The sequence below is a fragment of the Papilio machaon genome, chromosome 13 (genome assembly GCF_912999745.1).
Source record: "Papilio machaon chromosome 13, ilPapMach1.1, whole genome shotgun sequence".
Taxonomy (NCBI): Eukaryota; Metazoa; Arthropoda; class Insecta; order Lepidoptera; family Papilionidae; genus Papilio; species Papilio machaon.
In genome coordinates this window covers 7,917,844-7,942,136 of record NC_059998.1, presented here as the reverse complement: position 1 = coordinate 7,942,136, position 24,293 = coordinate 7,917,844, and the positions used below count along the sequence as shown (strand labels likewise).

At 36.7% G+C, this 24,293-nt stretch overlaps 2 protein-coding genes across 2 annotated transcripts; one reads left to right on the top strand and one right to left on the bottom strand.

The window, feature by feature from the left end:
- Nucleotides 1-5,639: 5,639 nt before the first annotated feature.
- LOC106709230 (zinc finger protein 665) lies at nt 5,640-14,091 on the bottom strand. The gene is made up of 17 exons (XM_045680727.1): nt 13,486-14,091; nt 12,457-12,673; nt 11,936-12,219; nt 11,511-11,679; nt 11,199-11,356; nt 10,920-11,063; nt 10,478-10,665; nt 10,166-10,352; nt 10,013-10,111; nt 9,653-9,739; nt 9,376-9,514; nt 8,586-8,650; nt 8,383-8,480; nt 8,192-8,312; nt 7,497-7,739; nt 7,048-7,220; nt 5,640-6,294 (listed from the first exon to the last, which is right to left on the bottom strand). Exons 1-17 carry the CDS (start codon nt 13,609-13,611, stop codon nt 6,180-6,182), a joined length of 2,613 nt encoding a protein of 870 aa, XP_045536683.1. The 5' UTR covers nt 13,612-14,091; the 3' UTR covers nt 5,640-6,179.
- Nucleotides 14,092-14,446: 355 nt separating this feature from the next.
- LOC106709200 (COP9 signalosome complex subunit 7b) lies at nt 14,447-16,658 on the top strand. Its single transcript, XM_014500920.2, has 4 exons — nt 14,447-14,823; nt 15,110-15,362; nt 15,657-15,877; nt 16,468-16,658. The coding sequence occupies exons 1-4, from the start codon at nt 14,629-14,631 to the stop codon at nt 16,618-16,620; spliced, it is 822 nt and encodes a 273-aa protein (XP_014356406.1). The 5' UTR covers nt 14,447-14,628; the 3' UTR covers nt 16,621-16,658.
- The last annotated feature ends 7,635 nt before the right edge of the window (nt 16,659-24,293 follow it).

Below are 24,293 nucleotides of genomic sequence, written 5' to 3'. Positions count from 1 at the left end.
CTCAGAGCGGGCAAAAATATGTAAATTAAATTATTCTCTAGTTCTCTCAAAAGTATTTGTTAATGCAGACTTTTGTAACGTTAAGCTTTTTTACATTTGAATATGTAAAAATTCAAATATAAATCGTATTTAGTATTCTATTTCTTAAGTTATATGTATTGTTTCTTAAGTTGTTAAGCATATAGTCTTACTCTTATTATATAATAACAACATATTTAGTTTACATTAATAACGTTGTCATTTTGAAGTTTGTTTTTCTTTGTTTCTTCAATTTAATTGTTAACGCTAAGATTGTTAATAAAGTTAAACATTAAGACCGTAATAAAAAACGTAATTGTCGTACGTTATTCAATAAAGTCCAATAAACTAAGAGAACAACATCAATTGGTCATTTGTAATTGAATACAAAATTCATTCATCACACGGACTCCGAAGCCCTTTTCGATTCAATACATCAAGACAAATGCAAAATAAATATAAACAAATAAACGGTAATCTCATTATATTATTATTCTATTTATTGCGAAACATTTATTTAAAGCCATTTTATTCATTCCCATTCGGTTCAGACATTTTTTTTCACTATCAAAATTATTGGCAAGTTGGCTATTTCTGTCAATGAAAAACCAAAATATCTGATTTTAGGTACCACTGTGACAAGGAATTAATACGAAGGGTACAAAAGAACTTACAAACTCGTATACAAAACATAAAAATTACCCTCCTGAGACATTTGAACTAAAATAGATTGTAATCTTTGCGTAAAATATGAAAACGATGTCTTTCAACAAAGAAAACAGAAGAAAAACGAATGAAATTGTCAAAGTTTCGCGTCTGTTTGATATTTAATGTGCAGTCAACAATAACTGCAAGTTTACTTTTATTTCAGTAGACTGAAGCTGGTGTATAGAATTTCCACAACCTATTTTAATAGTTTATTTTTCAAACAATACCGCATTTTAACATCGATAAAAAAGTTCTTTGAAGTGGAATATTTCTTTAAAGAAATGTATGAAAGCTAACTGTCGGCCGTTACTCCGTCTGCGTGAATTTAAAAAAACTTTACAAGTAGCTTATGTGTTTTTTCAGACTATGTTCTACATCTGTGCCAAATTTCATCAAGATCCGTTGAGCCGTTCTGGAGATACCTTCTTACAAACATCCATCCATCCCTCCATCTAAACTTGCGCATTAATACGCGCTAAGAAAAATAATTCGTAGACACATAAAATGCTGAATAGAGACGAGTATTTAGGGCTATAAAAATAAATGGCGCAATACTTTCTTTTCAATCTTCAAGATCCGATCTTAAAACAAAAAAGACCATACTTGGAATAACTAGGGAGACCAAAACTGGGCTTAAGGTTCGAAGTAAAAATTGAAAGTAATAGTCTGCGTTTGAGTAGATTTCTCCCGCGGGAAATGACTTCGGTTTATACAACGGCTGGGTAACACATAACGCGGATTAGAGGCACCAAAGTAACTGAACCGAATACAAATGAAAACTTTTTATATGAAATGAAACAAAAGAAAAACGACACATTTCGCGATTGTGTTCGTTTTTTACGAGTATAACGCATTCACACAATAAATATTTTATGTATAGTAAATAAGTTGATGTATAAATACATACATATGTCACAATTGTAGCTCATAAAAAAGGTTTAAAAGGAGAGCTATTCACTAGATTTTTGTCTATTTTTCAATTTATCAGTACAAAGTGTAGTATTAAACGATTTATAAGACCACGAATTGCTTCCAAAATAAATAACAGTCAATAATTCACATTGTCTCCTATTGTTCGGAGAGTTCCGGGCTCGAGGGAAATTACAAGCAGCGGTACAGTGCAGAATAGAACTAGTGACTGCCGGAAAACCACGCGAAATGCAGTTACGCGCTTTTGTCTGCGTCGCATACCATACACTGAAAACGCATTTATTATTTTACGTATTAAAATTTAGTTTAAAAATTGTATTATTTATTTTTGTAATCAGTTGAGATCTTTTGAGTAACGGCTTTAATTTTTATAAGACTTTTGATACTTAACTTCTATTTAAAGTCACAAAGTACTTGACACAAACCACAAATTTGACCTTAATTTTCTGTAGGCGTTAAGGGTTGAGATAAATTTTAACCTCATCGTCGTGTATGCCAATTCCATATTTATGTGTGTGTGAGAATAACCGGAAGGCTTCTTGTAATTGCAAGGGGTCCGTTACAAGCCTCATTCGTTGCTCTAAATGAGCCAACCCAAACGTTACTCTATTTCACCCTTGATGTTCTGTAGCCTTGTGGAAACTAAACTATCTTGTTAACTGCACTACGGTCAAAGATAAATTGGTCCACAATTTATCTTTGACACGAATATGTAGAGAAAAGATGTGCTGTATAACTTTATTATCATCAACTAGCCTGTACAAACAAGTTTTATGTGTGATATGATATTCTTATTAAGTTATTAAAAACAATTTATTAAAAAGTAATAGAAGTCGAATTTTTTTTATTAAAGCGCGCGTGTAAATATCGGGTTCAGTACACAGACGAGGACATTTGTGGCAGAATTTTAATTTATGTGTCGCGCTCGAATTGCTTTCGGGAATTGAAAACCTAAAACACTGAATCAATAACGGACCACACGTTGATTTACGATTGTAACGTAATAGATTTTGATTACAATAAATTGTGGTATTTGAAAACAGAGATTTCTGCTTTATTTTTTTAAAAACATCATTCAGGTTACTTTTCTACGATACTGGCAAATAAAAAAAACTTCATAAATTCTTTTCTGCAGTCATCAAGCGAGAAAAAATATTGTTTACATATTTCCAGTAGCCGCGTTAGGGTACAGCCAGGTGGGTCTACCGCCCAGGGCACCAGGCATAAGGGGGCGTCGCAGGCACCTGTATCGGATATAAAGAGGCGCCTGCGGTACATCCTAAGATGATCTATCTTTGGAAGATTTCCCCCGAAACCAAAAAAGAAGGCGCCGCAAAAATCTCGCTCAAGGCGCAGGAAATGCTAAAACAAACCCTGTTTATTTCTGTGTATTATTTTGTTGATTGAGCTATTTACTGTGTTGTAGATCTTCAAAAATTTCATATTATAAACATAAGGGGGTTGTAAATATTTTGAAATAAGGACACTGACATGGTTATAATATGTATATTCTCATTTAATATAAAAAATTATAGATATCCACTATGTATTTACAAAATAAGTAGATGGCGAAGTTGCATCCCTTGACTTGCGGAAACCGATATCAAATACAATTGCTGACGTCACAACTAACATAATACTGCAAACGTCGCGCGCCTCACTTCACCTCACTTCACCTCACTTCACCTCACTTCACCTCACCTTGACCTTTGGCGCGCAACATGGCTGACAACTGACAGCTGTCACACTTTCACTCTTGTCAAAATAATTTAACATCAATTTTAATGTCTGTTTATATTGAAAAAAATATATAATTAATGAATTTTATTCTTTGTCGAGTTTTATAAGTAATGAAGTCAACTTTTTATTTAAAAAAAAAAATGTTTTTATTTATGAGATATAAGTCTAGAATAAAGAATATTTAACATACAATAAAAATACTAAACGGATAAACTCTATTTAACCAATATCCTGTGTAAGTGCAGTCAAACGAGGATATCTGAAAGAGGACCTGCTAACTTGGTTAATTTTGTCGGATGTACAACCATGGTTGCATTAGAAATGTGGTGGTATCACCGTGTGCTCCGAATTAACTGGACGCAGAAGGTGAGAAATGAGAGGGTGTTCCAGCGCGTTGTTATGAGTCAAAAATTTATGCAGACCGTCAAAAAGCGTTAAGTGGAATACGTACTCCGACATGATAGGTAAAAGCTGCGCATAATGATGGGCAAGATTGAAGGCAAGAGACGCGCAGGACGTAGGAAAAAGTCGGGGCTTCGTAATATCAGAGAATGGACGGGTATTAGGTCAGCGGAGGAATTGTTTCGCACCGCATTAGATAGAAACAAATTTTCCAAGTTAGCAGCCAACCTTCAAGACTGAAGAGGCACTGGAAGAAGATAACCATGGGCTTAGAAAATGGTGTAAAAGAAAAATATGAAGCTATAGCCAATATCTTGGATTATTGGTATTTCGTCAATGTCAAGTGTATATAATACTTTATTTTATAAAACGGACTTCATGAACGAACAAAGTCACAGATTGTAACTAAGAATTAAGTGTTGTAGCTAAGAATGTTTGATGACAGGATCACTGTTAATGTATCTTAGACAAATAAGCAATATGAAGCTATAGTAAAAGAATCTTGTAACACTCTTTGACATCGTCAGGAGGGCGCTAGTGTGCTATCATAATTAAATTTGACTTTCACCCACCAGATCAGAAATCCTTGTCTGTCTGTACTAATTTCATTGTATAATGACAGCTGTCAGTTTGTCAAACAATAGTTATGGATGAAAATATTTGATACAAACACAATTTTGTATAAATTTTCTAAGACACTATGCAGTTGTTAATCGTTAATTATAAACTCTCCAACTTAAAAAAATATTTTTTATATTTAGTTTGTGCTACCAAAATGAAAGATTATTATTTCTTTTTTTTATTTCTCATAGAATTTTTAATAGATAAAGAGACAACCACATAGCATCTTTTATTCCAGACTAGATACAAAAAAAAAACAAACTGAATAAACATTGCAGAGGGTTTCTGACTGTACTCATATCGTCTGACTTGACAACTTTCAATTTTGTCAGACTTAATAACTTGACTGGAACATTGGTTATTGCTTTGACGTTACATTTGACACATACATACAAGTCCATTTTTCATACAGTAAAATTCCCTCACGACTTTAAAAATATTAAAAGGTGTCAAAGGACACAAGGCACATAATGCATTAAATTCATCCAAACGGGATGAGAAAAACATATTTACATACATAATAATTAGTCCGTTGAATTATAGCAAAATTTTTATATGATTTACATATATAATGGAGCGGATATATTGTATACTAAATAAATTCACTGTCAGATCTATAATAAAAATAAAAAAACCATCCAATTGCACCGCAACGTCCTTCTGGACATATAAAATCATTATGTACTTATAATCTTAACACAAAATCCGTTAAATTAAAAAAAAAAGATGTTTTATTCTTAAATGCGTTTGCGACAAACCGCCCTTTATTTAATTCTACGATTGTACATAGTTTTTACAAAAACCGCGGCCGAAGCCTTTACAAAAACTTCAATGATATGTACAACTATGTATTTATATACTTAATATTAAACTAAGTGATCACTAAACTAACTCAACATCTGCCTTTTTACAAACTAACTTCTGTGCTCTAAATTTTAGAGCACCCCAACTATAATACATGATCCAAAATTAATTATTGCCATCAAAGTAAGACATTTAGTGATTTCTGAACATTTCATTAAACAATCTTATCGAAGACTACTCAAATAAAGCTCTCCGAATTTCTTTTTACATTAAATATAATTTATTTCAATTAATTCGTTTCAGAACGAAGTTAAAATCGGATTAAAACTGACCTCGTAAATAAATTATTTTTCTCTAATTACAAATTGACAATTGCGATTTGTATGAGTTTTAAAAAAAAAATAAACTAGGCCAAGTTTATAAGGCTCTTTAAAAACTCGAAAATAAATACCTTCAGAATGCTTCGGCCATGGCAATGTTTTCTTTGTTTGATATTTCTGTTCGATCAATAACAGAGTCTATTGAAAAACCAACGTAAGTTGAACCACACTTTGAATCACGTTATCACTGTATCGGGTTCTAGTATCGGTGGCAGCTGCAATCACACGACCAGACCAACACAAGTTGAACTACACTTTGAGTCACTCAATGGGTTAACGAAGGTCTGATATTGCTCTGTTTTAATAGATAACCACCGCCAGTTGCACCGCACCAAACACCACACAGTACATTTCCGAGAGTCTAGTATCAATGGTTTCAGCAAACTACCATTTCACTTGCGCGTCAAAGTTAAACCAGCGTCAGTTGAGCCGCACTTCAAACCAAACCATATGGTACTGGAGGTCAAAACCGATGGCTATAGCATCACACGGCGAGATGATCCGCAGGTGAGTGCGCGCCAAATGCTAGCAGGTGTCTAGTGTCGATGGTTTCAGCAGACACATGTGTCGCAGGTCTCAGTCCATGGGCTGCACCTGCAGCACTGTGGGCGTCGGCGGGATGGAGATCTCGTACTTGATGAGTCCGCTGCGCCCCGCCGACAGCACCAGACCTCCCACCTCCTTTACGTCTCTGCAATACATAGTTTAGGTATATTTATACCAAATGTTATGATGATAGTTAATATCCAGTTAAATTGTTTTAAAGAACTAACTATTCTAACACCGTTTGCATGTCATTTGACGCCCAGAATGCAATTTAGTCGTAAAGTTGTAATATATAAATGAGCTAAATCATATCATTTTGGTGACAGTTTCAAAGTGGGAAGGTTATTTAATTCTTTTACTGTACGCACTCATGTGTGCGTATGGTTTTGAGCGCTGAGGTTCTTCATGTTGATTGGAGTCATGTATTTCCTACACTTGACTTGTGTCTGTGCGTGTCTGTGTGTCTGTGCGTGTGGTGTGATGTCCTCCGTGACGTAATCCGTCAATGGTGAACCTTGCTATCTCCGAGAGTGCGATCGGAGATGACTGGCAAATCCGAACTTAGTTTTGAAAGTCCGGTCGCACGGCGCACAGTACAACCGGCCTGAGGAATCGTATGTATAGGTATAGGAAGGCTTTGGTCGAGTTTTTCTAATTTGGCGCTTTGCATCCAGGTCTTGTAATCGTCGGGTTTCGAAGCGTGTTACTGCCAAATTGACAGAGTTGCGCCATTCTTTTCTCTGTTGCGCGAGCTCTTCCCAACCTTTGACCGGTACCTCACATGCAGTCAGATGTCGTTTGATAACATCTCTGTATCTTAAGAACTGACCTCCAGATTTGCGCTTACTCCCTTTAAGTTGAGAGTAAAATATAGCTTTATAGCGTGTGGTGTACGTACGTGTTGGCGTGGTGTCTCGCAGTGGCAGGTTTGTGAGGCGCGTGGTGTGCGGCGAGAGGTTTTCCGTCGCGGCCTATGACGTGTAGCGGTGTACCGAACACCCGCCGCTGTACGCCGCCCAGCGACCCCACCAGGATGTGGTTGCCGATCACCTGCCCCGACCGGTTCGTCACCTGCGCAGTTAATCACTTTTGAACCGGATCTAAAGTACAACTCACATTGGCTCAACGACTAATCTGAACTAAGCGGAGAACCTGTTCACTGATCTACTGCACACATATGAACCATGAGCTGATCTATGGGTCATTAATCTTAGTTACCTATGTCTAAATATACAGATGCACTCAGAGTTCTTAATTGAACAACAGTATACATTTCTTAAACTAAATCTACGTTAAGCGAGACTACGACTCTGAGTGGGACTGAGTTAATCTTTCATTTGGACTTACAACTTGTATGTGCGTGGGTTGCTGATGGTCTTGTTGGTCCATTTCGAGGTTATTCTGGTGATGTTCTTGCTGTTGTTGTTGTTGTTGTTGTTGTTGTTGTTGCTGTTGTTGTTGTTGCTGCTGCTGCTGTTGTTGTTGCTGCACTTGTTGCGCGACTTGTTGAGCAACCTGCTGCGCGGCTTGCTGCGCTGCTTGTTGCGCCGCCTGCTGTTGCGCTTGCTGTGTCGCCTGTTGCACTTGTGACTAGAGGAAAAGTCAAAATAATATTTAAAATTTAACTATTAACATTTTAGTAAATTTATTCTAAGCAATAGAAAACATCTCCGCAGCCTCTTTCATTTTAGTATGCGATACTCTGAGATAAGCCATACTCAGAGTGGAAAATATTGCAAGAAAACAATTTAACTTTAATTTATCTCGCCATGCTGTGGAGATCACATTTCTTCGTGTTGGATGGATAATATCCGTGGTAATACTTCTTTACAGCCACTTGACATGCACAGCCGGGCACAGACCTCAACCGGAGATCGCCACCACATCGGTCCCTTGCTAATAGCATCCAGGATACTCCCGCCACCTTGACCTGATCTGACCACGCTGCAAGGACCAGGTCCGTGACCGCCATTCCATGACACCATCGTCCGTGCAGTCAGCCCATCGCTATTATAAGGTTAAATACATACAATTATACTGACATTTCTGGGTGGCAGGTCCATGTGCTGTCGTTGATGCAGCATGAGGTGGTTCTTCTGGAAGAACGCTTTGCCGCACTGGTCACACACGTGTGTCCGTAATGTACAGCTGCCGTCCGGATGTCTAAAACATTATATACATAAGAATACAGTATAAATTTAATTGTTTATAGAATGTTTAAGAAGAATTTTACCTTCTATGATGTGCCTGCAGTCCATGTTTTGCCGCAAAACCTTTCCCACAATCCGCACAAAAGTGAATCTTAGGCCGCGGCGGAGTTATGTGATGATTCTGACAATATAAACAAATTTATTTTAAGTTATTTATTATAAATTATTTTATCTAATAGGATATTTAATATTATGTAATTAGCAATAAATCAACAAGTACACTCACCGTAGCTATGACTTGCGTGTGTACCACATTGTTGGGATTTGAAGATATTATTTGTATTGGTTGTGCTGGAAAAATAATTACAATATTAATTTTATTGCTGCTATGACAAATTCAATCATATATGTTAGTAATATGAAGGAGGTCCAAGCAGCGGGTATGTGTGTGCAGGCGGTCATAGAGTGGCTGTAAGTATGGGGGTGTGAGGACTTGTAAGAGGCATGTGGGGCGTATGTGAATGGGTGTGTATAGGTCGTGGGGGGGGTGTACATACAGTGCTAGGGGCTTAGTGCACGACAGTAAGTGTGGGGAGTGCGTGTGTATTTTGTACGTGCAGTGTTGGGGGTCTAGTGCGAGGCAGTTAATGTGGGGGGTGCGTGTGTATGGGGCTCGGTGGGCGAGTGTACGTGTGGGAGTAAGTGTGGGAGGAGGCCGGGTGCGAGGCAGTAAGTGTGGGGGGTGGATGTACATACAGTGCTGGGGGGAGGCCGGGTGCGAGGCAGTGTGGGGGGTGGATGTACATACAGTGCTGGGGGGAGGCCGGGTGCGAGGCAGTGTGGGGGGTGGATGTACATACAGTGCTGGGGGGAGGCCGGGTGCGAGGCAGTGAGTGTGGGGGGTGGATGTACATACAGTGCTGGGGGGAGGCCGGGTGCGAGGCAGTGTGGGGGGTGGATGTACATACAGTGCTGGGAGGAGGCCGGGTGCGAGGCAGTGTGGGGGGTGGATGTACATACAGTGCTGGGGGGAGGCCGGGTGCGAGGCAGTGAGTGTGGGGGGTGGATGTACATACAGTGCTGTGGTGTCTGGTGCGCGGCGGCGGCGTGGTGCGCGGCGACGAGGCCGGGCTGCAGCGCGGCAGTGAGCGCACACAGGTCGGTCACACAAGTGCGGTCGCCGGCGTGCAGCCGCAGATGCAGCGACAGTGCCTCCTGCAAGCAAACACGCACACACACATGTAACTGTTGTAACTTTACTTTGACGAGAGTTTCAAAATAGACCCTAATTCATATGTTAATGGTTATACTTCAACTTTTATGGACCATTTTAATGATAAAATGAATAAATACCTTAGTATTGAAACATGAAACACACTCCGGGCACACATAGCTGGGGCCGCTTTTCTCAGACAATATTTGTCCGTCCGCACCAATCACCTAAAACATAACCAAGGCATGTTAATAACGTCCCGCTGTTTTGTGAACGAAAAAATTCTGATGGGTTTATTTTTTTATGTTGTAACACTGAGAATCAGACAAAAATATCATTAATTTTGAGGTTATCAATCATCTAAATTTTTTAAACTGCAATGAAAATATGGAAATCGTCTATTATTTAAAATTTCATGATTCCTTTTAGACCTTACAAAAAAAATTCTGCAATTAATATAAGTCACAATACTATGTCGGCCCAAAAAAGATGTTCTTTACCTGAACAATTTGTGGTTTGAAATCATCTTGTTTTATCACAGTAGTTTGTTGTTGTTGCTGTTGTTGCTGCTGCTGCTGCTGTTGTTGTTGTTGTTGTTGCTGCTGCTGTTGCTGTTGTTGTTGCTGTTGTTGTTGTTGCTGTTGTTGCTGCACTTGTTGCTGTTGTTGTTGCTGTACTTGTTGCTGTTGCTGTTGCTGCTGCTGTTGTTGCTGTTGCTGTTGTGTCTGCGAGGTGCTCAAACAGTGCCTCGTCATCTTACAATGCTGCTGTAGTTCTGATTTACTTTTGAACGCTTCGCCACATTCGAAACATGCAACAACGCCCTCTGCTGTATGGATTCTGAAAGAATGTAATTATGTTAACTTCGCATTTGTACTAAAGTTAGAATAAGAATCATGGGCATCGCGAACTGATGATCTAGGCTAGGTCTATGGGGGGGGGAGAATGGAATTAGTTGTTCGTACTTCATGTGTGCGACGAGCGTGCGCTTCTGCAGGAACTCCTTGCCGCAGACGGGACAGGCGTGAGGCACGCGGCCGTGTGCTCGCCCGTGGTTCACCAGCTGGAACTTGCGGGCGAACGCCGCGCCGCAGTCGGGACATACGAACGGCGACAGCGACCCGTGGAACCTGCTGTGCATCACCAAGTGCTCCTGAAATAAACATAGTCAATTATATATAATGTACGAATCTTCAAACCGAGCTGGGTGACTACGTTCCTAGACGTTGTAATTATGATTGAAATTTACCATGATTACATTTGTTACGCAACATAAACTGTTCAATACTTGTTAAGAATACATAAGTTTTCCGACCAACCCTTCAATGGCACGTGGAGGTTTTTACCATGAGTTTCTGCTTCCCGAGTCCAGCAATATATGTTTTTACAAATATTGCGGTGACGTACCTTCTGTGCAAAGTTCTCGCCGCAGTCGCTGCAGACGTAGGGACGTTCCCCGGCGTGGTACTTGCTGTGTGTTACGAGGTGCCTCTTCAGCGGGAAGCCGCGACCGCACTCACCGCACATGAACGGCCGCCCGCGGCTGTGTACCTGCCCACACACAAAATATGAATCAAATCATGCTTTAATTCTAAAATAAACCAGTAATTAAAACAATTCTTTTGGTTTGAATATAAAAAATGTAATATATTGAGAAATAAGTTAAAAATGATATGTTGTAGTTACCCTTGAGTGCGTGACGAGATGATGTTTGAGTGTGAAGGCCATCTTACACTCGTGACACTTGAAGGGGCGGTCTGCGGAGTGCAGCAGCAGGTGAGTGTTGAGGCAGTGCTTGCGAGCGAACGCCTTGCCGCAGTGCGCGCACACATGCGGCCGCTCTCCTGCACACAACACACTACTGTGTCAACACTTTGCAGCTCTCCACTATTAAACACTTGTATATAAAATATATAACTCCACTCATTCACTTTAAGTACATTTTAAAACAGATTTTAAGACAGTGTAATTTCAAGATAGTGTATAATATTAGCATACCAGTATGTACTCGTGCATGTGTAGTAAGATGATGCTTGAGGAGGAACGACTTGCCGCACTCGTCGCACGAGTAGGGGCGCTCCTTGACACCGGCGGCGGGAGCAGGCGCGTGCCCCGCCAGCAACACCGCTCCGCCCAGCACCTCCGTCTGTGAATACACCGCCTCAACCTTCCACACTGTACTACTCGCCACTACACACACTATACTATACACTTACACTATGCATACACTGCACTGCAAATTAAGTTATAATACAATAAAAAAAATTGATGTATTTCCTCTTGGGGAAAAAAATATTGAGTTTAAATTTGAAAAAAAATGCATTAAATAAGAAAATACAATGAACATTTAATATTAAATTATAAATTATTAACTTTAAAGTTACTTTTAAGTTATAAGAATGTAATAAGGTGTAAATACTTACTTTAGGTGAATTATTTGCAGTTCCCGGTTCTTGTTTTGTATGCAGCATATTATGCTGATGTACTGTTGTTGTTTGTATCGTGTCCGCTTGGGTCTGGGCTGCTTCCGTTATAGTCTTTAGGCTGCCATTCAACAACGTGTGGTTGAGTTGCGACGCATCTATCACAGGCGTCGCTATACCCTGTGCCTGCAGCGCTCTTTTCATTAAGATTTCGTTGCATTCTTCTGCTGTTAACTGGATAGGTCCAATTGGTGTGAGAAATTGTTTAGGACCTAGATTTGTTGCTGTAACAAGATGACAATATATTTATTATAATTATACAAAACGTAATTATTAGATATTATGATCTACATTTCAATGATACAAACACAATAAAAATTTAAAACTGTTAGGTATAGGCATAAAAAGTCTAAATTCAATTTTGTTTTCATCACACAATTTGTAAATTTATTATTAAATGTTTCAAAAATGTTATATATTAGTGATTTTTACTAAATAAAATCCAAAAAGTGCTAACTTACTCTGTATTGTAGCGGTTTGGTTTTGCTGTGAGACCCTGTTGAGTGTGTGTGCGGGCGCCTCACTCACTACAAACATCCTCCGGGAGGTGACTGGAGTGCCTGTTGCCACCACCCTGGTCACCTGAGCAGCATTCGACACAGCGACTACTGTACCAACTTTCTCCTGCACTTGTGGTGACTTGTGTGACATAACCGTCAATGTGGTTTCAGGTGAAATCTAAAATAGTTTGAAAAAAAATCTTAATTTTTTTTTTACCCCAATGACAGGTAAATTCAGATATGACGGCTGATAGAGATGTATGGAGGAGTAGTACATACTGTGCCGACCCTCAATAAGGATAAGGGCAGGTTGATGATGATGATGAAAGGTTAGATGGTAATTTTCACATGTAAGTAAGTTAGTTTTTATATTTGAGGGTTTGTATGAAAGCAATCAGGTCTGGAACCTAATCAACTGAACCAATTTTGATGAACCAAATGAGATATCCTTTGATTTGTCATCCCCGGAGTGTCTTAGGGAATATTATATAGCAACAAAACAGTAAAGGACATAGTAAGTGAAATTCTAATTGGTAAAATTGAATTTTAGTTGCACATCATAACTTTTGTTTACATCACTAAAACGTTTTTCCATTTATTTATTTTTTGAATATAAAATAAGAAAGTGTTCCAGTTGTTGTTGTTCTAGGGTTCTAGTTGTAGTAGAAAGTTATCTAAATTACTAGACTTTATGTTATCAATATTTAAAAAAAATTGTTTAAAAAAGTCAGGTTAGTCAGTTTCAGTCAGTCAGGGTTTTATTTAATCAGGCTTAAGTTATATTGTTATCTTTATTCATTCTTATTAGGACCTTAACAAAGTTTTAGCATATTCATATATATGTTTGATGATAAAACAATACTATGTAATTGTTTTCCCAGTACATTATGAGAAAGAAAAACATTTTAAGGACTGTAAATATTGCATACAGTGTTTGCTTCTTTGTTGTGATTATTTTAATGCATACATAAAAAACAGGAAAATACTTACTGTGTTCCCTAAAGTATAACTTAAACTGCTTGGAGTCTCCACCTCGCCCTTCGTCAGGTCGGCGGAGCTGGTAAAGCCCCACGAGTAACCGAAGCCCGACACATTGCTCGGCGTTGGCATACACATGTTGACAACAAATCTTATTCCGCGCCGATAAACAAATTAACCAACACAAGTCCACAGTCCCGATAGTAAACACTACTCCTCATGACAGTTCGACCATTACCTACATGTACGCTTTCACAACTACTAATGCAAAACGCATCCATCAAAAACACAACGCCGCATAAACACTTATTTTTGATAACACATCACTGATAAACGGTAGGTAACAAACTTATATTGATTTTACATTAAAAAATCAAGGCGATTACTACTAAATTAGACCAATCAAGTCAGTAAAAAAGGCGGTATAGGACGCTGCAGACATGATTGACACACACGTAATCTGTCTTAAACTTATCCATTTTTTCCATATCTATCGTGTAATGGTATCTCATTTTATATTCTATATTAAAAACAACAAAAAAACATTAACACTCAACTACACATTTCATTATTACGAAAACAATAATTTTATCGCACACACAAAAAACCAGGCGCCATTTTATTGTTTATGGTCACTTAAAGTTTTTAAAAGGGACTTTTCATCTAAAACAATGATAAATAGTTTTTAATGCCAAATATTTCTACTTTCCAATGCGATTTTTCCAGTTTTAATTATAAATAAAGGGAGTTTATAAGATGTCATTATTGTTCAGATTTAATAAGAAATTGATAAAATAAGAATAAACTTAAGAAGAAATAATTTGATTTATGAATATAAAAAAAATAACTTTGAACAGTGTGAAATAAAATTAAAGACTAAAATGGTGGTGAAAAAGAGATAGTGCTACGAAGCGAAGCGGCTTTTGCTGGTCGTATTTTTGCAAATGGTAACTTAATAACTTCAAATGTCAAACTATCTCATTGAAAAGGAGACAAGGAGTAAAATAAAATAAACGTTCATATTGTTTGGCAAATTAGTTCTTATATATGTTATTTAGTGATTTGCATCTAAGTTGCAGAAATAGACCAATTTCGGAAAGTCAATCGTATTGGTAATAAATTTGTTAATAGTGTACAAATACAGAAAATAACGACATGAATCCTATGTCCGTGGACAGGGATGAGCCTTCATCTTTGTCTTCATTTTCCACAAATCACCCACTGGAACAATTCGTGCTATTAGCAAAGGGTGCCAAAGGTTTCGCCTGTGCCGAACTAATAAAGCAAGTACTAGAAGCTCCCGGGGTACATGTTTTCGGCGAACTTCTAGAAATGCCAAATATCAAAGAGGTTAGTTATTACGTTTAACTGATTATATTTGATGTACAGCTCATTTACGAATTATCTTGATCTCTTTAATAGTGAATATAAAATATTTTATAATAGTCCATCTTTGCAAAAGATGAGATCTAGGTTTCCTAATGAAAAACTTTTGCTTACTTTTTTATCAACAGACTTATCCCTAAAAGATTTTATTGAAAGGGTCTAGTGCATTATGTTTTTGATTCGAATAAAGAAATAAACCATAGAATTAATACTAACAAGTCTGTATTTCATTATTCATTTACTCTTTCAGTTGGAAACTGGACCCTATGCAACACACTATAAGACATTAAATCTATTTGCATATGGCACATATAAGGAATATCTAGAGAACAAGTCTGAATATTTGGAACTCACTCCAGTACAATGCAAGAAACTACAACACCTGACCATTGCAACGCTGGCAACACAAGAGAAATGTATACCATATAGTGTGCTCCTAAAGGAATTAGATATTAAAAATGTTAGAGACTTGGAAGATTTAATTATAGAAGCAATTTATGCAGGTGAGGCTCATTTTTATAACATGTTGAAATAAAAAGAATTATAATCTCTATGAAATTCCTGTAAAAATGTTATTTGAATGACATCATATTTATACAATTTAAAATGCCATCACCAATTTCTTTTTACTTATGTATTAAGTGATTTGTTTTTTTATTTTCATACTTTCCATTGCATTTCTTTCAAATAAATACTTATTACAAATTTGTCTAATGCATTTGAATAATTATATATATTATTACAACCAAATTAATATCTGAAATTTAACTGTTTTTAATCTTTACTACTTATTACAGATATTATTCACGGTAAACTGGATCAAGAATGTAAGCGTGTAGAGGTTGATGTTGCTCTTGGTAGGGATGCAAGGCTGGAAGATGCGTCTGGTATTGCAGATGTGCTGGCCGACTGGTGCAACGCCTGTGAAGCTGTGCTCAGTTCTGTAGACAGGCACATACAGCGAGCTAACCATCATAAACAAAAAGCATTAAGACATCAACAGGGCATTGAACAGGAGGTAGGTTGTACATCTTGAAACGGTAGATGTTGCTAATGGAATCACTTAGACAAGACCAAAAAGACACTTAAGGACTGATTTGGATTTAATTCAGTTGATACAGGATCATTATTAAATATGTATACAAAGGTTAAACAGTTAATTTAGATCAGTAGACATCTTACTTCTTTGAGAATATTAACGGAATAGATTTATTTACAACATACTTCAATCTTAAGAAAATAAAACTGACATTCCTTATTTAAAATAATTTAAACATACTACATAAAAAGCCAAGTAGGTCAGAGTTATCCAAGGAGTATGTATAGGATTACCAAATCAACAGTACAGTAGCCAGTAATCAGTATACAGTAGAAAAAACATTTATAAGTTAACGGAAGATGGCAATTTCTTATCAGTCACTGCCCATAACATAATTTTAGGAGGTATGGAAAAGAATTAAAAATGTGGAGAATTTTACACATCTGTATGCACTTGCACTCTAAAATAACCATGAACTACATTAAAATTAAAATCTTTTATTAGTTTAGTGGTTATTTACTCCCAAATTTCCTGTTTATACTGCAGGTGTGTGTTTGATTTAATTCCAGATATCATATATAAAGAAGACATTGAAGACGCAAGCGGAGAACGACGAGTCGGGCGCGGGCGGCGGCAGTGAGACGCACTCCGCGCCTAAAAAGGCTTCGGGCAAAAGCAAGACTCCTCGTAATGCATCCAAGTTCTGGCACAAGAACACATAATGCTTCCCACCAATGTACATAACTTGTGATATGTTAATAAAAATATAGGTATTTCTTGCTTATTCATTCACTTTTATCAATTATATCAAAACATGTGTTGTTATCCCTCCTATATCCTCCTATGTTTCAGTAATGGAAACCCACCGCTATATGGCACTAAATCACATTTAAGGTAAGGTAGCTATGGAGTACTATGCTTCAGTGTGGTATGTATATTATACAGAAATAAATAATACCAAGGTTTTTAGAGTGAATGTTTACATTACCATCATACCATAGTGATGAAATTACTGTAACATGGGGCCAGCAATGTCTAGGTTTTATGGAATTGTGAATAACCGTCACACATTATCCTTGTCCTATTTTTTTTTATTAGTTGCAATTACAATAATATATGCAAAGGTAAATAATTTTTTGTAGACCTAGATTTTATAATATCCTAACTTACCTTTAGTTGTTACCAAAAAGAATAACATAGCAACACTGATCAGTTAAACGTCAAACATTAGAGCGAGACAAAATAGACGAGTTCTAGGCTAGAGACTGAGACAAAAAATCAAGTTCCCTTCAATGTACGAGTTGTCGGAGCGATTGTTTTTGACGCAGCAGCGCAAATAAATTGCGCAGGCAGTGCAACGATTATTACGTTCGCAGGCCGCTGGAAAGTGATGTAAATAATACATAAAAACCCGTAGCAATATAAACAAAGACGATAAATCCGAACTTATAATAATATATAATTTAAAATACCTGTGTCGTGATATTTGTCAACACACCATAGCAACCGAGAAGTGAAATACGACTCGAGTGATTATTGACTATTTTTGCAATGGAACCGTGATTTTTATAATAACTTTTATTTGAAATATATTTGGTTGGACAGAAATTTAATTTTGAATAGTGCTACATTTCGAGAGCGTTCTCGTATTGGATGAACAGAAAGGCAAGTAAGCCCTTTGTTATGTTCATAGCGATCATATACGTAATAAGTCAACACTGGGTCGTAGGGAATTTGTTTTGTCATCAACATTAACTAATCATTAGTATATGTAATGAAAACAATACGTAATTGAGGAATCGATATTGTTATATTTAGTTGGTAAGCGTGTAGTTTTAACTATGTTCTTTGTTTGTGTGGGTGCTGTTCTTTGTTGTGGGACCGTCAGCTGTTCACTGCATCGGCGTCGGGTTAAGGCGTGCGGGGGGCGATCTGAACCCGTCAGACTGGTGCCCGGCGATATCTATTATATATTAAAGACTTGATCCATTCCTGGTGCATAAAACAATGCATCATTATTCCTTACGTCCTGTGAATAACTACCTATACATATTATATGCTACATAGTAGAATGCACGTCACTAATCGAATTACCCACTCATTAAAAAGATTGAATCTTGCATAACATTACAATAACAAAACATCACTCATGAGTTAGAATTTACTTTTTTTTACATAATTGCAAAGATAACAATTATATGTATGTTTTTCTCATGTCACTATAGTAATTATCATTCCTTTCTTAGTTACAAACAATCGTATTAATTACCTTATTACGTGTAATAATTGCATTTATCATAGCAACTGTTACAATGTTTTAAAATATTTTTACTATACTAGCTGTCGCTCGCGACTCCGTCCGCGCGCAGTAAAATAAAAAAATGAAAAATAGATGTAGGCCGATTCTCAGACCTACTGAATATGCTCACAAAATGTCATGAGCATCGGTCAAGCCGTTTCGGAGGAGTACGGTGACGAAAACTGTGACACGAGAATTTTATATATTAGAAAAAGACAAATACGAAACAAAACTTTAGCAAAAAAATTCAAATGTGATACAATTTACTTTTATTGTTCTCATGAAACTCTTTAAGTATAATTATTTTTTCTGCTTGTCAATTTTATTTACTAGAATCGATTTAATACTATAATTGGCAGTATTAATGGCATCATGGAATGCGTGTCTTGCTTCGGATATCTGATAGAAATAGCAACACTTAAAAGAGCAACAGAAAGCAATTTCTGTGATGCCAGTAAATTTCATAATTTTAAAGAAGTTCTTTGTTGATTGAAATAATCAATTTCTTGTAAAGACTTTGACTTCGTCTCGAGAGTACAATAAATAGTAAAATAATTCCCCTTGTGAGAAGAAATAGCACCGTGGTTAATTGCAAACCGTGCGCTAAGACCATTAACTCTTAGACCCTTATTTCACTGGCGCGACTGTGGCTCCTATCGACTGCTATTTCTATGGCAGCCGTGGCCGCCTCATATGAAATAGTACATTCATTGCTCTTAGAAACAGCAGTCACACAGCTTGTCATTTAGTGGAAAAGGTTTCTTATGGAATAGGATTACGAAGCGACGTAGCAAATCGCAAATTGCCGGTTGTGTTTCATTATAGAACATATTGTACGAAGCGACCGTGGCCCTCGACTACATTAAAACTCTGTGCATCTTCGTACTTCGATAGCCGTTCATTTCCACGATTCATTAGTTTCTTCAACTACCTGGCTGTCGTTTTCGCAATGAATACCATCAATAAAGATAAATTCATTGCTTTTTACATACGTATATATTTTTTGGCCTGGTCTGTGTCTCTACATTTTAATATTAAATTTGTACAGTTTGTTAGCTAGAATGTAATTGAATGGAACAGTTAAGCATAGAATATCTACTTATAATCGCTTTAGTGGCCACAGTTGTCTGGTTTCCGAGTGGACCGGTAATACAATATACATGAAACTGCCGACGTCACGATGTTCCTTGTGACGTCACTGTGTTAGTAGAACTACCTTTGCCTACATATCTAGTATTACTAATGATCGTTCTGCTAATACACTTGTGGTTAGAGTTAGGACTGGAGTTCAGTGATACAAAAACTATCAATTTTAGTCCGAGTGTGGCTCCAAAGATCTCACCTTACATGCCAGTTGACTCAAATAGCAATGTAATTTTTCTATAAAAATCTAGATAGCTATTTATTTTTTAAAAATCGAACAATAAACATTAAAGTTGATAATATCAAAATGAAATTAAACATGTAGTAGGTATACGATGTATCATTCATCAGTGAAAAGCATTTTAATATCAAAGCTCAAAGCTCATTATGTGGTCGTCTTCGTGTCGTTAAATTAGCATAATGAGATTAATGCGACACTTCTTTGTACATGTTCTTTTATTGTTGTTACTTAAACTTCTTATAGTCTACAAAACCATTCTCTCTCTAGAGTCGTTCCTTCATGTCTGAGGATCGTGGTCAGCATTAGGGTTAGTTCTGAAGTAGATGATTCGTTTCCACCGACTGCGGTCCAGCGCGTCCCTCACGACCGCGTAGAAATCAAATGATGACTGGCCCTTCACTTGGTCGCTCCATCTGATTGGTTTGCCGTCAGTGTTCCCGACCACTATGATCTTCTCTAGGCTTTCGTCTCCTCTGCGCATTGTGTGACCGAAAATGCAAGAATGCGTTGAAAGCATGTGCTGGAGAAGCGTATTCGTATACAAAGCCATTATCTGGCATTAAAATGGTTCACCATTTAAAAGCAATACTTGATTTCTAATAAGAATCTTACAAAATTGATTACTAAAGGTTTGAAATGAAAGTATTTGCAGCACATAGATTAATGTTCTAAGCTTCTTAGAGGCTCTTTGGTCAGATGAGTATCAGTTCAAAGATAAGCCAACAGAGCGTATTTTTAGTACAACTAAAAGAGAACTCCAATCGGCTTCAGCAGTGTAATTAAAAATATTGAATGTGTTGTATATATGACGCTCTGTGAAAAAGTTAATTTAGTACTTAGTGCTTGTTTATAATATTTCTTTTGGTTGCACAATTGACCCCGTTCCGAGAGAACTATATTCATGTCAAGGTTCTAACTGGTTCAAAATGGAACGTAGTTGGTATCTTTTACAACTGCCTATAAAAAGGGTTAAATAAAGCAAACGAGTAGACATAGATAGTAATTCGTATATTTCATTTATTACGATTCTAGCTTACTTCTCGTCTTTACAAACTAGAAGTTTCAGGTCTAGAAATCTAATTGCAATTGATTGATGTTGATGCTTTTCTTAAGTTCGCAAAATCTTTCAAAAAGTGCTTGCTATTGTGTGCATTGTGCACAATATTTTGCTAAATGCTTGTGTTTATTGGGTAATAAAAAAACTTAAAATTGTGAAACAGTATTGCATGTTGAACAATATTTTTCTACTTTATTGATTACATGTCACTGAAAAAAATGCTTCAACACTGAATAAAAATTGGAAATGGCGGGGACATTGACAAATGACTGCTAACCTAACTTAACCTATGTCAGAATAATTATGTGTTTCAGCTTTTGAAATGTCCCTTTTTTAATCCTATAAATATAATCTTCGTATGGAGTAGACCCTTGTCATCCCAAGGTCAGTGGTACCCTTGTCTAATCAGATTTTCGACTTTGGTGTAATTTTGCAGGAAACTTTTCCTGCCTTTTTAAATTATCATGATGTAGGTTATAGCTCTGTGGTCTAATACGAACATTACGGAATTGAGTTATAAATTCATTGTATTCATAAGTCTGTATTGATTTTGTGACTCGACTGGCAAGTTCCATAAAAATTGTACTGGCTCTGAACGTATTAAAACAAATTAGTAGTTGCCCACTGGTCTTAATTCAACTATAATTCATAACAATCAAGTATTAGTTTTATGCATTTCTTATCCCCATTAACTACGTCGAATTTCACGTTCATCCGTTCCCGCAATTTCCCTAAAATGAGTATAATGTTTTATATGTCTCGTCATTGTACAGCCTCTCCTGAGCCTATCTACCGAGGGGCTCACAGCCTTCTTAGGTCATAGTCAACGATGACACGTGACCCATATCTTTGAATTTCTTTTTCGATACATTGTGTTGCGTCACCATCTTTGCCTTTACCGTAAGAACGTCGGATAAATGTACATATGAAATTCGAAAATCGAAAAACACATTGAGACATGGCGGGGATTGAACCTGTACGTTTTTAGATTACAGTCTGGTCCGGTCGATTAACGACGGCGCCACCGACGACTTTCTCATAAATTAACTGTTACTCATAGTATGTAGTGACAGTTAATTTATGAATAACGATGTCAATTGTATATTTGAATCATTTAAGTCCATTAAGGCCAGTGTTCCGTTTGTCGTGAGCTTCCATACAATGATAGGTGAGCGATTTCTGCAGCCGAGCTGCGTTTATTTACTACATCTCGGCTTCTAGGTCACGTCAACTAATGCACAGTTGTTTTATGTATGTTTATGAACACATCCAAGTTAAGGAGAAATACGCTGATTATTGCAATTTATGCAAACTTGATTTTTTGTTCGTAATTTTTTCGCTTAAAAGTTATTTACAGTAAGCTTTTTGTCTACCTAAAAAATGTAAGACAACATTTTTAAATGTTTGTTGTACTCTTGAACTAGTGCTCGTATAATATCACATTGTATTTCATCGTAGTGTCATTTAGCAATACATATGTGTATTGTTTTGCGGCGTCGTGTGCCAATTCTCATATTACATTACTGTTGCTATTTACAAGACGATTCTGACGTCATTGGATAATGCATACTATCTTAGTCAAATTGTATTACTGGCCAGTCTTTAAGGCAAATAATAAGGAACTGGCCACACTTAATTTTGGCCTTGCTTTTATTAAAAGGGAATGATGGGGGAGGTGAAGTGGATTTGGCGGAGGAGGGGACGCATAGGAAGGGGAAATGTCCTTTCTGTGCGTTCCCTTTTCCAGTTATTAAAGATAGGCAACGCATCTGCAATAGCAGATGTCCATGGGCAGCGATCGCTTTACTATTTCGGCGAATTCAGGTGGACGCACGCTCGTTACCTTATAATTAGCTAGCTTTAATAGATACCGTCCGCGCGGAGTAAAAAAAAAAATTAAAAAGCAGCCTATGTATTCAATGATCCTTTCAGCCGTTCCAGAGGTACCTACAAACAAACATCCATCCATCCATCTAAACATTCGCATTTATAATATTAGTAAGATAAATAAATAATGAACCCTATGAAGATTACAAGATTGTAGTGGAAAATAATACATATGTTACGTAATTTTTGTAGGTATTTGAACTTAGTGGGTGGTATTTTTACGGATTTACATTATTCTTCGGCATTTATTCGAGATCGAATATTGATTTCGGCGGTAAAAGATGGTTTTTAATCCAACAAGAGATTTCGATTTCATTAAATTTATTTGTATATAAAGGAAATGTACTCACGCACTAAAGATTCATCGCGTACGGTATGTTGCGTGATGAGCAAACAACAATTTTGGCAAGAGCTTTAATGTCAACACAGTACTAAAATAAGACTTGAAGATTTCTTTTTTTTAATAGGAAATACCAGACACATGAACAATGCAATTCGTGATAAGTTGACTCAAAGACTACTAAAAGAAACACTAATATTTGGAGTAAATTAATTTACCTCCGATCACGTAAGTACTAAGAAAAACCTCCAATCAAATTTTATTTCTATCTAAAATGATCGAATTTTCCTTAAGAATCTAACTGCGGGTTTAAAACATATTCTTATCACTGTATTGTCAAAGATAATGACAGAGATTATGATATGTTATATGCAGATTTCGGTCTCAGAAACAGACGGGTCTTTAACAGTTCTACGTTCACTCCAGGGATGAGTACAAACCGAATGATACCTACTCTAACTCTACGGATGATTTCGCTTTTAATCAATTAAATCGTTTAACCATTCTTGTCTCCAATCTATTCTAGTGAATTAGAGTATAATATGTAATCTACTCTAATTCTCCAGTCTCTTCACAGATGGAAAGGGCGTTCAGTAAGCGGCGAGGACGACCTTAATGCGCAAGGTCCTCAGCTTTACATTACGTTTGTAATTACAGACGCCAGTCCCAGTCCAACAACCCACGTAACAACTTATTCTAGCCATTTCATTGTTAATTAACTTTTATTTACTTATCTAGGAATTCTTGAATACTTTCATTTAATTATTTTACTTATTTTCTATTATGTGTTATAGTTTTAGTCCAAGAAAATTAAATAGGTAGTTGCAATTTCCAAATTTCAAAACATATTATGTTACGCAAATAATTATTTAGCCTAGATTCCGGTGGAGCTGGGCGTTTGGTTCAGTTTGTCGTAAAGTATCGGGTGCGCTATCGAGGCCGGAGCAACGGATTTAGACGTGTTTATATTGTATACAACGCTTGTTTGTATGTCGAAACAAAATATATTCACACTGCCTGATTTCAACATATTAATATAGCAGCATGACCAGGAATATATAAATATATGTTAAACGCATTTGTTTGTGGACATTTCGATTGATGCGCGCCTGGTCAGGCTTTTCAGAATGTTGGCTATAAAAATATTTATACACTAAACTGTTAACTTATAGAAATTTTTCATCAGAATTTGTGTGGCGATTTGTGTTAGCTTAGTTCCATACCATCCTGAATTTTTGAAACAAAGATAAATTATGGACGTTGGCTAAAAAAATAAAAAATAAGTGAGAAACTTATTTTTTTTAATAACAATTACTAAATTAGTAATAAATGAACAAATATTATTCCATTGTATACTGTATGGATATTAAGTACTTTCCATAAGGTGAACGTCCCGTCCGCTCTATCGCCTGGTTGTTTATACCTCGC